The sequence below is a fragment of the Leucopleurus acutus genome, assembly GCF_964270905.1.
Source record: "Leucopleurus acutus genome assembly, chromosome: 8".
NCBI lineage: Eukaryota > Metazoa > Chordata > Mammalia > Artiodactyla > Delphinidae > Leucopleurus > Leucopleurus acutus.
Window position 1 is genome coordinate 46,685,131 of NC_139151.1, and position 14,837 is coordinate 46,699,967.

Genomic DNA, 14,837 nt, shown 5'->3' on the forward strand with positions numbered 1-14,837 from the left:
AGTCACCCCGCATTGTTGCATACCAATTCCATTGATGCTGCCTTTTCTCAAACCATTTCCTCCTTGGAAACTGCCCTCAGAGTTGACAGCTCCTTTCAGACATCTTTAAGAGGACAGCCAACTTACTAAAGCTCTTAGGAAAATGAACAAGTTGGCTAATTCCACTCATGACCCAAATAACTCTAAAACTGGGTAGTTAAGAGAAGGGCTTTGGAGTCAGGCATCCTCATGTTTAAATCCTCACACTGTTAACAGCCACATAGCCTTAGACCCTAGGTACGTGGGGATAATAATAGGATCAGATTCACAGGATTTTTATGAGGTACTGTATATAAGTGGCTAGCACATATAAGCATTCCACAAATAGTGGCTATTATAATTATTATATATAATAATATTCTAATATATAATATTATATATGACTTAAATTATAATTATATAATTATAATATATAAGTTATAAAATATATAATAAAATAATAATCACATTATTAAATTTATACTAGTATAGAATGATATATAAAATTATTCTTTTTGGATTAATGATATGGTTTATAAAAGGCTTTGAAGGGGATTCCAAAAGTAGAAGTTTTAAAAATATTTCAAGAAAAGCAGCATCAGTGAAGTTAGCACACAGCTTTCCAAGAGAACTCTTCGGCAGGACAGCACTCAGGTTTACGTTATGGAACATTTAGGAGAAAAACAGTCACTCTCACAACTTTATAGCAGTTTCCCAAAATGTGTTTTATAGACGTTAATGAATATTGACTCAACCTAAATTTCCATGATTAAACACATTCGGGCAGTTAAAGCAGCTTCTTTCCAGCCAGACCTCTCAGATCCTTTAATATGCCCATGTGCTTTGGCCTCCAGATTGTTTTTTCATAGAATCTCTCTCAAGACTAGTTCCTTTGGAACATGCTCCTTAAAAGGTACGTCTTAGAGTGCAGCAGTCCAATTAAAACATTATCCTTTCTTTTAAACCCATATTGAAGCTTACAAATTTCTGTAGAATCCCTGAGGGTGAGAGATGAAGCAGCACTTTGGCCTTGCTTCTGGTTTTGCAAATCTTGCCTATGTTTTTATGAAAAAGAGAGGGTGATACTTGTGTGTGTGTTTCCACTTTGCACACACAGGTTTGGCATCCCTCTTAGCAATCCTGTATGAAGCCAGAGTGTGGAGAAAACACCAAGAGCTTCATTATGCACAACTCCGTCTCCTAAATACCCATCCCAGAGCACCACGACAGGAGAAATTAGAGGGTAGAATTAAACCATATTTATAACATTTCCTTTCATAGCCTTTTCATTTAAAAGTCTGGCTTTTGCTCTATGGGACACAGGATTATATAACATTCATGATAAGCCAATTTGCTCATACAAACTCAGTACATTAAGATTCAGTTAGTCCTGCTGATTGACTGTTTAACTGCCTTCTTAAAGTCTGCTATGTCCAACTTAGCATGAAGGTCACACCAGCTACTTAATGGTTAACAGTGATGGGTCAATTATGAAATTTCTTCTACAACAATGCAAATTAAAAGATAAAGATACATTTCCATGACTTGAATGCGATTTTTCTGTAGACTTTCATTGAAATAAAATAGTGTAATCAGCACAAAAAGAGTAATTAGGAAGTCTGGGCTTGAATTTCAGTGCTACGGCAGGGCACCCAGACTTCAGGTTCCCACATAACCTCTCTGAGTCCCCATTTTTCTCATTGGTAAAATCAGGATAATAATTCTGGTTTTATAATGTTTTGAGACCCAAATGAAATAATATATGTGGAAGAATTTTTTAAACCATAAGGTATTATAAAATGTTCAGAATTATAAGAGTTTCTATCACTATATTTTTCATGTGGCATTGCCTTAAAACTTAAAGTTCCTTAGCCCCTCTAACTTTTTTGTCAGAGAGTTAATCATCTATAAACAAGTACTTCTTTGACTTGGGGTAACTGCCATTTAAAATATGTCAGGCTTCCCTGGTGGCGCAGTGGTTGAGAGTCCACCTGCTGATGCAGGGGACACGGGTTCGTGCCCCGGTCCGGGAAGATCCCACATGCCGCAGAGCGGCTGGGTCCGTGAGCCATGGCCGCTGAGCCTGCGCGTCCGGAGCCTGTGCTCCGCAACGGGAGAGGCCACAACAGTGAGAGGCCCGCGTACCACAAAAATATATATATATAATAATAAAATATGTCAACCTTAGTTTTTCTTAAAGATGACCCATTTACAGATGATTCAGAGCTACAATCAGGAAAGGGGTTAGGAGAAGGAAAATATTAATTTACATTTGCTAGGGCTTTCGCCAAAGCCCCACTTCCATCCATTGTAAAAAGGAAGTTCTTATAAAATCTCATCTTCACATTGCCACCTCTGATCACAAGGACCCCAATTCCTTTGAATGTAAACTCCACGTTTTGTTTGGTGGAAATGGATCGTGATAAAAAAAGCGACGTCTCCTTCACACATCTTTCCACCGTATCTCTGTTAAATGGACCCTCTAGGGATATCATGACAAAATTAAGTGGAACAACTGGGATATCACCTAGAGGAGAAAAAGACAGTTGGGGTGAGGGGAAAGAAGTGGAAATTACAACAAGGACATATACACACTCACAAATAATTATCTGATTCTCAGTTAATACTCAAAAATAGAACTGTCCATGTGAAGCCTTTAGTTGTACCCTATTAATAGATATTAATCAATACAATTTTCCCTAAAAGTAGAATGTTTTTTGCTCAAAATAAGAACAAATAGCTTCCTAAGCAATACTCCAGACAAGATTTTTATTTTCTCTTGGAGACATATTTATAACTAACTGTTCCTCTTCATCAGAGGGTTTTCTGAAGTTTTCAGGACACGCTGCAGCAATATTTGCCTCTCTCCTCCAGTTATCATAACATTTTAAAATGATTATAAATATCTACAAACATTAAGTGTTTTGAAAAGATAGTTATCTCCACTAGAAGTCACCTTTCAAACAAAAGTGGGTCTTATCAGAGGGTATCAGTCTGAGTGACTTGCAGACAGCTTTTCCTCTCTAATGAGCCCATAAATGGCAGTGCAGGGGAATATGGTTATATCTAGCATGAAAGTAAGCACAGGGTCTATTCAACTAGAACAGATATAGGAGCTATGCACAGTCCACAAGTCAGAAAAGAGGGAAAATAGGAAAGATGATAAATTGAAAGAGAGACAGTAGACAAGGTCCACAGATAGAGGACCAGGACAGAGAGAAGATAGGGACATTCTAAACATTCACTCGGCAAAACATTAATTTAGAGCCTTTCCAATGTCTACTGCTGCTGGATGATGAGAATTACCAGCTCTGCAGTACACAAGCTTCCCTATATCAGCCCACAGCCTCCTGCTCAATTTAATGGTGATTCTATACCATCTCCCCCTAGATTCTCCCCTCCCATTTGCCCAACGCCTATCTGCAATCTGTCTTCCAGCCCATTTATATAAGGATGCTGTCATCTCACGATGGACAAGCCAGCAGAGACACTGCAAATCTCATTCTCATGGCTTCTCTGTAACTTCTGGGGGCTATACCCTCACTTTTCTCTTGTATCCATGGCGCCACTCTTGGCTCTCCAATTTCCTCCTCCTTGGTCTCTTTTGCTGGCTTCCTTCCCCTTCTGCTTCTTATAAGATGGTGTTTGTTTTAACACCATCTTAGGATTTTGTCTTTGTCGGTCTCCTCTTCTTACTTTACATTGTCTCCTAGGTAAATCTATCCTAATCCTGACCTCTAGTCTCCAGCCCTCTCCTGACCTCTGAAATTATCTATACCTAAACATCCTGACAGGAGGGCTTCCCTGGTGGCGCACTGGTTGAGAGTCCGCCTGCCGATGCAGGGGACACGGGTTCCTGCCTCGGTCCAGGAAGATCCCATATGCCGCAGAGCGGCTGGGCCCGTGAGCCATGGCCGATGAGCCTGCGCGTTCGGAACCTGTGCTCCGCAACGGGAGAGGCCACAACAGTGAGAGGCCCACGTACCACCACAACAAACAAACAAACAAACAAAACATCCTGACAGGAATCTCAAATTCAACATGTCCAAAAGCAAACTCATTATTTTATCTGCCACCACAGCCTGCCTTTCCCCTTCATTCCCTATGGCAGTTAATGGCATGAGTATCCATCTATTCTCTGAGAAATCTGAGTCATCCTAAATACCTTCCTTCCTCTTGCTACCCACCGCTGTCCACTGGTAACCAAATCCCACCAGTTCTACATCTGAAATATCTCACGAGTAGATTCCCTCATCTTCCTCCTGATTGCCACTGCCTTCATTCAGGCTTTCACATATTTTACCAAACTACTTTACTTAAAAGAGCTACCTTCCAAAACTAAAAACTGGACCAGTACAGATAATCCCCTGCTCAAAAAATGTCGGGGCTTCCCTGGTGGCGCAGTGGTTGAGAGTCCGCCTGCCGATGCAGGGGACGCGGGTTCGTGCCCCGGTCCGGGAAGATCCCACATGCCGCGGAGCGGCTGGGCCCGTGAGCCATGGCCACTGAGCCTGCGCGTCCAGAGCCTGTGCTCCGCAACGGGAGAGGCCACAACAGTGAGAGGTCTGCGTACAGCAAAAAAAAAAAAAATTAAAAAAAAAAATGTCAGTGGCTCCTAAGTGCCTAGAGGATGAATTCCATAGTCCTTATCAAACCATATAAGGCTCCTCACAATTTCACACTTACAAACCTCTTACTTCCCTCTACTTGCCTCCACAGTCAAATGCCCTGGCCACACAGAAGCACCTGTTATTCCCTTAACAGGCTTCACTCTTTCCCTTCTGCTTGAATTGTTCATACTGTTCCTGAAATGCCTTCCACTGTCAGCAAAATCTTATCATCCTTTAAGACCTCCTGGCATGTCATCCTCCTAAATCTCCCCAAGCAGAGTAAGGCATCCTCCCCTCTGGGCTCCCGTGGCATTGATCCAGTTCTGCTCAATGATCCAGTTCTGATCAATGTTGCTTTTACAGGACTTAATCATGTTGCATCATTTTCTTATATATTTATCTACCATGCTACATTCTGAGCTCTTCAAAGCAAGGACCATGTCTTAATAATCTTTAAGAATCACTGTACAATGTTTGATTAGTTACCTAATTAATGATGAAGAATCGTCACCCCAAAGCTAAACTGTCGGGAATTCCCTGGCGGTCCAGTGGTTAGGACTACGTGCTTTCACTGCCAAGGGCCCAGGTTCTATCCCTGATCGGGGAACTAAGATCCCACAAGCCGTGCAGCACGGCCAAAAAAAAAAAAGCTAAACTGTCTTTGTTCTTATGAATGAGTTCAATCATACATGTTTAATTCTGAAATTTCCCCCACCTCCTGAAAAAATTAATTATAAATCTAAAGTACTTTTTTGGACCACACTACAAAATCCAAGATGCAAAATAAGCCCTGTTCTAAGGCACAAATGTTTTTGCAAAAAATAATGGCTTTATTTTCACTTCATTTGGTAGGTTTTTGATGAATTAGGATATTATATTTCTTCTGTCATAAAATTCTAGGTTAAAAAATAGGCTGGAAAATCCGTCAAACTCACCATACAGTATATATGCATAATGAATTCTAAGTATAGTTTATTGGTGTTTGTTTGTTTTTCCAATATATCATTTTTTGGTGGAAAGTTACTCTGAAAATTAACCTTCAGGGTTGTTAACATAAAGGAAAGTTTCAGCCTTTTCACCTGTTGGCATTGGGGATAGACGATCGCTCTTCATCCATATATGAGTCTGATGCACAAGGGCATGATAAGGAAGATAAAAAGGAATACAACCAGAAATTAGGAAGGAAGCCCCCAAAGACCTCTAAGTAACCAGGGCAGGTGTCACAAAGCCACACATTAAAGCTGGAATTCAAGCGTCCTGTGGCAGGCATCATGTCTCCCACTATGTCTCTAACACCTGGAACAAGGCCTGACACATAGCTGGCCCTCAGTAAATATTTGTGAAAGGAAGGAAGGAGGGAAGTGAGGGAGGGAGGAAGGAAGGAAGGAGGGAAGGGAAGGAGGGAGGGAGGGAGGGAACAAGGAAGGGAAGAAAGAAGGAAGATTTTAGGGTGTGAGAGGTATATACGGTATTAAGTCTTTACAGAATTATTAAGCTTCTAATAACTTTTAAATTTTAATAATTTAGATTATATACAATAGAAACACAGTAATCTTTTCCTAGCTGATATTAACTGCGATTCTTCCAAGCTGTGACCCTAACTAACTTTCTCTTCTTTATAACCACTTTTAATTTCTTAGGATCTGAAATATGAATAAAAATCTGTATGACTTGGTGATGTCGCTTTTATATAAATCTGCCTTGATGTCACATCAGGTTTTAAGCTACTGAGGTTTAAAATGGCCCACAGGAAGACTGTATATAATTTCCTACCTTGGCCGCTCGCTCTGCCAAATGTACCACGTGAAAAGAGAGCTCCTCACATCAGAAACCAATAAAGCAGCAACTGGGCAAGCTTTGCCCTTTCACTTTTATCCCCAGGCTGGTCACCTTCTGGGAAAGTCTTAAAAATGAAATATATTTACCAGGGGTATGTACTTTGTTTTGTTTGAGCCCATGGGTCTGTACTAACTTCTCCACCATGATAAATATGGGCCTCTGAATTAGAATAAACTTGTTGTTTCCCACCTCCAGTTTTTGTCTCGTGAAAGTGAAAGTTCCAAGTCCTGGAATCTGAACTCCCTGAGCAGACAAAGAAGGGGAAAAAAACAACAAAGAGAATTCACTGTAAATGTAAAGAAAAATAATCCTTAGCATTGTTATCCCAAAAAACATGAAGAAAATTTTAAGGCGTGAGCCTTAAAATTCAATGATCTTTATGATTCCTTACAGCTTTAGTATTTTATGACTCTAAGTTTTCAAATAAGTATAAAATGTATCAATCCACGATGCGTTTCTGATCCTTCATCTCCATATCATTCAAAGGCTATGAGGACTAAGAAAACTTGTATGGATGCCATAGCTGCTTTTAATCTATATCTAAGATTACTCTTGTCCTAAATTGTGTGACATTTTAAATTTTAATCCCTTGCCATCAGAGGGGGATTTAAGGGGTCATGAGAATCTCTGCTTTCTCATTCTTTTAGGTTTTATGTCCCTCACTTAAAATCAGACAACACAAAACATCCAAGACACATGCTGCAGTGTGGTGATCTTGGCTGAGGGTAGAAGCAAACACTCCTGGCTCTCACACTGGGTCTCTGTCTCCCTGGAAATATCATACATCAAGGGTTACAAACTCAAATGCCTACAGGAGCAAAGAAAGAATGCAACGGAGTGAAGGTATCAAGCCAGAGAATGTGATGGCTAAGGAGTGCATGGCTCATCTAAAGGGGAAAGCCCCTTGTCAGCTCCAGCCAAGTGTCACATGTAGGGAAGGAAAACTGGTATCGTTAATCTGCTGATTTTTTGAGAAAATAAATACAAAACTTTGTATAAACTCTTCCAATTTTAAGTGCTCAGGACTAATTCAAATTATCAGACCAAATAAAATAGGTTTCAAGGATGAATTCAGCTCAAGAGCTGTCATATTGGGACCTCTGAGCAGGGTATAAAACTTTCACAACATTCCAGCTCCCTCCAAACTCCCCAAATCTCCGATCAGTTCTTTGGTATCCAAACTTAAGACTTGATGGGAGGAAATAGCCCAGCCCTGGGCAAAGTTTCTCACTTTTGGCAAGTTGAGTTCAGTTCCTGACTGCCTTCTTATATTTCAATTAAAATCCATCCCCTGCAAAGAGGCAAAACAAAAAGCATCATATCCTTCTATAGCCACACCAGGAACTATCAGATCACAGATGAACAGAATTCACCTACTTCGTCTACATGCACCCGGGCTGACCAGCGATACACTTCCTATCACCAAGGGAGCAGAACTTTCAAATTCATTACCTAAGGGTGAAATCCATGTTTGTTAAATCTACTACCCACAAGTCCTAAGTGTGAGCATCATAAAGTCCCAAAACTGCAAGTTAAACTGAGTGGCTCTAAAGTCTGCTATCCTTCTCCCAGCAAAACTACATGAGACAAAGGAGGAAAGGTTCTTTGACCTCCTACAGTAAAATTAAAGTATAAATCCTACCTTGTGTAGGGATAGCTGCCGTTCCACAAATTCTGACACATTCCCCCAAATAGTAGAGACTTCTGAAATTCAAAGGAAACAAAAAATAATTTATGAGAGCACCCCTGTAATAGTATCTTAGTGTTAATAAATTAAAATGTAGGGGGCTTCCCTGTTGGTGCAGTGGTTGAGAGTCCGCCTGCCGATGCAGGGGACACGGGTTCGTGCCCCGGTCCGGGAAGATCCCACAGGCCGCGGAGCGGCTGGGCCCGTGAGCCATGGCCGCTGAGCCTGCGCGTCCGGAGCCTGTGCTCCGCAACGGAAGAGGCCACAACAGTGAGAGGCCCACGTACCGCAAAAAAATAAATAAATAAAATAAAAAATGTAAATGCAGAATACAATAACAGTAATTTCTAGTTAATTTAGAATTAACAGAAAATAAGGTCATTCTCCAAAGTTAATTTTCCTGGTAAGTATAGCTACCCCTTTAAGTTCCCAAAATGTGAAGGAGGCGGAGGAAGAGGATGGGGGAAAGGGAGGAAGGGAGGAGGGGGAGGGGAAGAAGAAGAAATTTCTGAAGAAAATCTTCCTAGAATAAAGGGAAATCTGTCACTTCTTTCCCTTTATTCTATAAATAGAGTTAACCAAGTATAATACAGCCTTTTATTAATGACCATTCAACAAACCTCTAAGGGTCTACTCTAGTATCTGATTAACATGAACATTCATTCTTGCACCATTCTATAACACAGGAAGACGGCCAGGGGCCACTAAGGCATGAAAGGCTGTTGTCTGTACACTAACTGTTTCTGTACTTCTATTTTGGCTAAATTCTTGACTCTGCTTTTCACTCTCATTTGTCACTGTTGGCCTCCAGCTGTTGCTTCTTTCTGCTACTAGTACTTTGCACTTTCTGCTTTTGAATGGTCAAAGGGAGGCCTTCTAGGCTTCTTTTCTTGTTCTGAGCTGTGTTCCCAAAAAACTGTGGTAGAAAAATAAGTAGTTGCCAATAACTCAAGCGTTAATGTATGATATGAAGGTATACTCTAGTTATAACTAATATTCATAAATATAGAAAACTATGTCTGTATTGACATTTCCATTCCAAACCTAGTCAGGAGTTTATTACAGATACGTTTCACTGATGAACTCTTGACAAATGAAAAGAGTGTTATGTTTTAATTCTCAAAATAAAGGATCAAGAACAGTGGCATTTACCAGGTTGCCACCTCAGGTCATAGATGCAGTTGGGGACAAAAACCAATTCTTTCCCCATTTTAGAAACTGCTGGATTTATTGGTATAACTGTTTTCCCTAATGGTGCAAACCACTACCTACAGCAGAAAATTGCAGTCTTTTAATCCAGTATATCAGGGTTATAAATATTTTTAATATACCAGAGAAAGAGCAGGTTAGGCAACAAGAAGTAGCAGTGACTCTTATGAGCATCTAGGAACAAGTTGGGTGATGGAAACTTACTCAGTCACCAAGAAAACTAGGGCTGCATGCTACAGTGAGCCAAATGCCAAGATTCTGCCCTTCACTCCAAACCACGGATATACAGTTTACGATAATCAGGTATTTCTTCTATTCCATCCCATCCTACTGCATTTCCCACTGCTCCTCTCCCCCGCAGACAAAAGGATTCTACTGCTGGCTGCTAAGAACTAAGAAGGGATTTCAAACAGTCCCAACTGTTTTCTGAGTTCAAATTTTCATCATGACTAAAAATATTATTAATTCACTAATGATACAGAATCTCAATATCCAGACGTACATGGAGACTTTTCAAAGCAAAACTGTGAAGCCTTTCACCTAGACTCATGATATGAAGCTCAAATTTCAGGAAAACAATCTAACCAAAGGAATTGATTTAATTAGGGCCAGGAGAAACTAGATAGCTTGCAACCAAATCCTAGTGGAAAGACTTGACTGAGCTTAATTAGAAATTTGAAGACTGTCTTTCCTCATTTGAATGATACATTCAAGTCCCCTGTGTCCTTTTACTCTATAAAATCTAATAGGCAAAGTCATATAAGAGCAGAGTTATTATTCTAAACTGAAATCTGATATTTTTCACTGAAGGAAAAGGAAAACATGTACAAGATTTCCTTTAGAAAGTTTTAGACTTCTGCAATTCAAATGGAATAGATTTGGAAATCTTACAGACTGTGATTTATAACTTTGATGTTTTCTATATCCCAAAGTGTCAGAAAAGGTATCATTAAATCTCAAAAGAAAAATAATTTTAATCCAGTCTAAAAAGCAAATTAAAGAATATGCTTTTTAGGAAAGCTGAGGTTATTATTTATTTTAATCAAATACTGAAATACCAAGAATCACAAGAAATAATCCCTGAACATACCTTCTATATTCAATTCAACCTTCATCTGACTTCAAATTCTAAACATTTTGTGCATTCAAAACCATATTTTTAAACACAATGCCAAGTATATTCCAAGCAGGAATACTGTACCTTATATATAATCATTATAAAAAAAGGGCCAAGTGCCCATTTTGTAAATTATAGAATAATATATACTTGAAATAGATATTAATATGAAAAGACAAGCCCCCTGACTTTATAAAACATCTTCTAGAATTAAAATACTGATATACAAACACAGCAAATTATTACAGAGTGATTTGGACAAGGAAACGTATTCCCAGAGCACAGTACAGTGGAAACACCAGTGTGCTGTGTGTCTGAAGACCTACAGCCTTCCTGCCTTCATGGATTGCTGGCTATGTAGTCTTCAATAGTTTCAACCAGTTCACATCTGTAAAATGATGATGGTACCCTCTAAGTACTATAACTACCTAATATTAAACTTTGGTGAAACATATGAAAGCAGCAGGCCTTAACACACACAATGATGAAAAATTAATTTGTGTGTTTTGCTGATACTAGGAGTTTATCTTCATCTCCTTTACAGTGGGTCATTTGTGAAAGTTAAGTAAATAGTCATTTGACTTTTGCTTCTGTCATTCAATCAATAAAGGTCTTGCTGAAATCACCAATGGTCTCCTTGTCAATAAATTCAACGGACTTGTTTAATTGTTCACCTCTCTGACCACTCCCTCCTCCTTTAAGCCCCTGTCCTTTTGGCTTTTGTGAGACACTACTCTCTCCTGGGTTCTCTTCTTACCTCTCTAGGTATTTCTTCTCAGTCTCCTTTGCAAGCTTACCTTCCTCAACCCAGGAGATGTTAAATGTTGGAGTTTCTCAAGACACAACCCCAAGCCGCCTTCCCTTTTCACTCTATACTTTCTGCCTAAGCAGTCACATCTATGCCCAGGGCTTTAACGACCACCAATATGCAGATGACCCCAAATGTTTACTTAGAAGCCCAGACACCCTCTGGTCTTTTGAGGTTGCAGACCTGTGTACCCAAATGCCTTCTTGGATATCTCACAAAGACACTTTAACTTGGATTTTTCCTTCCCTTAAATGTTGTCCTTTTCCCAGGGTTTCAATCTCAACAAATGGTCCCATCATTTACTCAGTTACATAAGCTGGGGACTCAGAAGGCATCCCTGAAACACCCCTTCTCTGTCACCTCTATATCCAGGCCATCACTATAATTTGTAGTTTTTCTCCAAATAGCCTTTCAGTCTGCCCACTTCTCTCCATTTTTACTGTTACCAATTCAAACCAAGAGTGAATTCAGATGACTCATTCCCACTTAGGTTACTGTTATAGGCATTCTTTACCCTCCAATTCATTCTCCACATTGCCACCAGACCAGTCTTCTCAAAATGCAAATTTGACCATGTCATTCAGCTCCTCCTTTAGCTCCACTCAAAACACTTAACAGCTTTCCCTCAGGCTGAACATAAAAGCCAACATCCTTAACATGACTTATGAGGCCATGCCTAACCTGACCCCTCCATTTCCCTCCAGCCTCCTTTACGAACACATTCCCTAGTGCAGCTATAGCGCTACAGAGCATGTTGACCTTCTTTCAGCTCCTCAATCACACCATGCTCCCTCCCTCCAGAGCTTTTGCTCTTGCTATTCTCTCTGCCAAGAACACTCTCCCCTCCCCTCCCCTCCCTATTCAACTGATCCATTTCACCTACTAAATTCTGAAACCTAGCAGGACGCTGTGGGGCCTTCCCAGTGACAAAGCCCCCACCCTCTGTGTCCCCTGCCTATTGCTTGTAGGAAAGCTTTAGCCTCCTAGGCCTTCCCCGAGTTCCAAAGAGCAAATTTAATCAGAGAAGTGAGAAAATGCAAAAACGAAGGAAAACAGTCAAGCAAGACAAAATAATAAGAGTTTAGCCATAGGGCTTCCCTGGTGGCGCAGTGGTTAAGAATCCGCCTGCCAATGCAGGGGGCATGGTTCGAGCCCTGGTCCAGGAAGATCCCACATGCCACGGAGCAACTAAGTCCGTGTGCCACAACTACTGAGCCTGTGCTCTAGAGCCCACGAGCCACAACTACTGAAGCCCGCGTGCCTAGAGCCCGTGCTCCTCAACAAGAGAAGCCACAACAATGAGAAGTCCGCGCACTGCAACGAAGACCCAATGCAGTCAAAAATAAATAAATTAAAAAAAAAAAAGAGTTTAGCCACAAAGCAAAGTCAAGAACTTTCAGTTCCTCTTCAAGGGCTAAAGATAATGTCCTGAGCCATATCCTTGAGTTGTTTTGCAGATACTAAAAGCCCCACCAGGTGGAGGAAGTTAACTGCATGCAGACCACAAGCATGTAGATCCCAGACAGGTTGGAATTAGAAGGTTGGTGACTGATATTCCCGAAACATCACCCTGTTACCTCAACATCAATGAAGCATAGAATCATACACGAGCTGAGCATGCACCCTGCAACCCTCTCCCTCACACTGTCTTTAAAAACCCTTCCCTGAAAGCCAACGAGGAATTCGGTTCTTTTGAGCATGAGCTTCCCATTCTCCTTGCTTGGCCCTGCAATAAAGGCTATACTTTCCTTCACCACAACCTGGTGTCAGTAGATTGACTTTGCTGCACATTGGGCAAATAGACCCAAGTTGGTTTCATAACAATTCCAACTCATTCTTCACATCTCAGCTCAAATCTTCCCTTCTTCAGCAAATCTTGACACACACCTCCATCCTCACCCTCATTTAAAGTTCTCATTGTACCATGCACCTCCTTAGTAGCACTGACTAAATGTAAGTTTATATTTATTTCTGTGACTACTTGGTTAATGTGTATCTTCCCCATTAGATTGTAAATTCCAAGGTTTTGCTCAACATCAGTCCTCTAGTGCCCAGCACATAGTAAGTTCTCAAAATACTTGAACTGAAGAAATTATATATAAATTTACAAATATGGAAAATATTTTAAAATCCATAAAGCCATTATTTTAAACACTTCTTTTAGAATTAACAGGAAAAATAGGAGTGATGAAGGGGAAAGAGAAAGAAGAGGCATGTACTCCTATTTATTCTGTCTCCTAAGATCGTTTGGTTAAAGCCTAGGCATCATCCCTAAGTTACAATGACTTAATAGCAATAATAGCTTGCATTTCTGGAGCACCTTTCTCCCCAAGGGCTCCTGTTGCTTGCAGACAGATCTCAGTGTCACTTTAGGGTCACTTTTTTAAGAAACTATGTTTTTAACCAAGCCTAGTAAGTTTTCTATGAGAAGATGTCGGGTCTTCTTCCAAACACCCAGTTTTTTTTGTTTTTTTCTTTTATCTCACTTTCTTAACACAACCCCAAGATACCACTGGCAACAAAAGTAGCCTTGTCTTTGCATGAATTCTGAGAAGGAGCCCTTTGGGGTGGTTGTTTTAGCTAACATTTATTGAGCACTTACTCTGTGCTAGTCCGTGAGCTAAGCCCTGTGTATACATTATCTTGTTTAATCAAAGACCCTCAGCTGGGGCTTCCCTGATGGTGCAGTGGTTAAGAATCTGCCTGCCAACGCAGGGGACACCGTTTTGAGCCCTGGTCCCAGAAGATCCCACATGCCACAGAGTAACTAAGCCCGTGCACCACAACTACTGAGCCTGCGCTCTAGAGCCCGCCAGCCACAACTACTGAAGCCTGTGCACCTAGAGCCTGTGCTCCGCAAGGAAAGAAGCCACTGCAATGAGAAGCCCATGCACGGCAAGGAAGAGTAGCCCCACTCACCACAACTAAAGAAAGCCCGCTGTCAGCAACGAAGACCCAAGGCAGCCAAAAGTAAAATAAATAAATTTATAAAAACCCTCAGCTGGCCCCTTTCTCTCATTAAAGCAGTCAATAAAGAAAGTGTATTTGGACGTCCAGCGTGAGGCTGCCAAGGCCACACGGCCACTCAAGGCCTGCCAGAGACAAGGGATAGGGAAGAAGGTCTCCGCCTTGACCCCCAAGCAGGTAAAGGTTCATTCCCAGGGTCCCCTGCCCCATGTCGCTTACCCTCCTTGCTCAGCGAGGGCAGCGTGTGCATCATGTGCCTGCCTAGGTCCTGCAGGGAAGGGACGATGGTGTCCAAAATCTCCAGTCCCCAGTCGGCTGGGTCTTCAAAGTGTCTCTTTTCTTCCTTCTTTATATGGAGTTTACACAAACGTGATTTTCCCACTCTCCTGGGAAATTTGGATGTGTCTTAAAAATAAAAATGACCAAATCTTGATTTTACTTTCTTTCTTAAACTTTTTTTTCTCGCCGTCCCTCCCCCACTCTGGCTCTCCCGGAAAGGCTCCCACTACAGGAACTCAGAGAGCTGTCTGGCGCTTGAATCAGAAAGTGCAAATCCAAGCCCTCGGGACCACCAAGTGAGAG

General features: G+C 41.0%; 1 protein-coding gene across 1 annotated transcript in view; it reads right to left on the reverse strand.

Moving 5' to 3' along the window:
• Positions 1-14,544, reverse strand: part of CCDC81 (coiled-coil domain containing 81) — a gene marked incomplete at its 3' end in the record, with an annotated part of 36,489 nt that extends 21,945 nt beyond the window's left edge. Inside the window, exons 1-4 of the mRNA XM_082844924.1 lie at positions 14,475-14,544; positions 8,110-8,171; positions 6,554-6,710; positions 2,289-2,545 (exon numbers count right to left, since the gene is read on the reverse strand). Of these exons, the coding sequence (XP_082701050.1) occupies positions 2,289-2,545; positions 6,554-6,710; positions 8,110-8,171; positions 14,475-14,508 (510 nt within the window). The 5' untranslated portion in view covers positions 14,509-14,544. The remainder of the gene's footprint in view (positions 1-2,288; positions 2,546-6,553; positions 6,711-8,109; positions 8,172-14,474) is intronic.
• Positions 14,545-14,837: the final 293 nt, after the last annotated feature.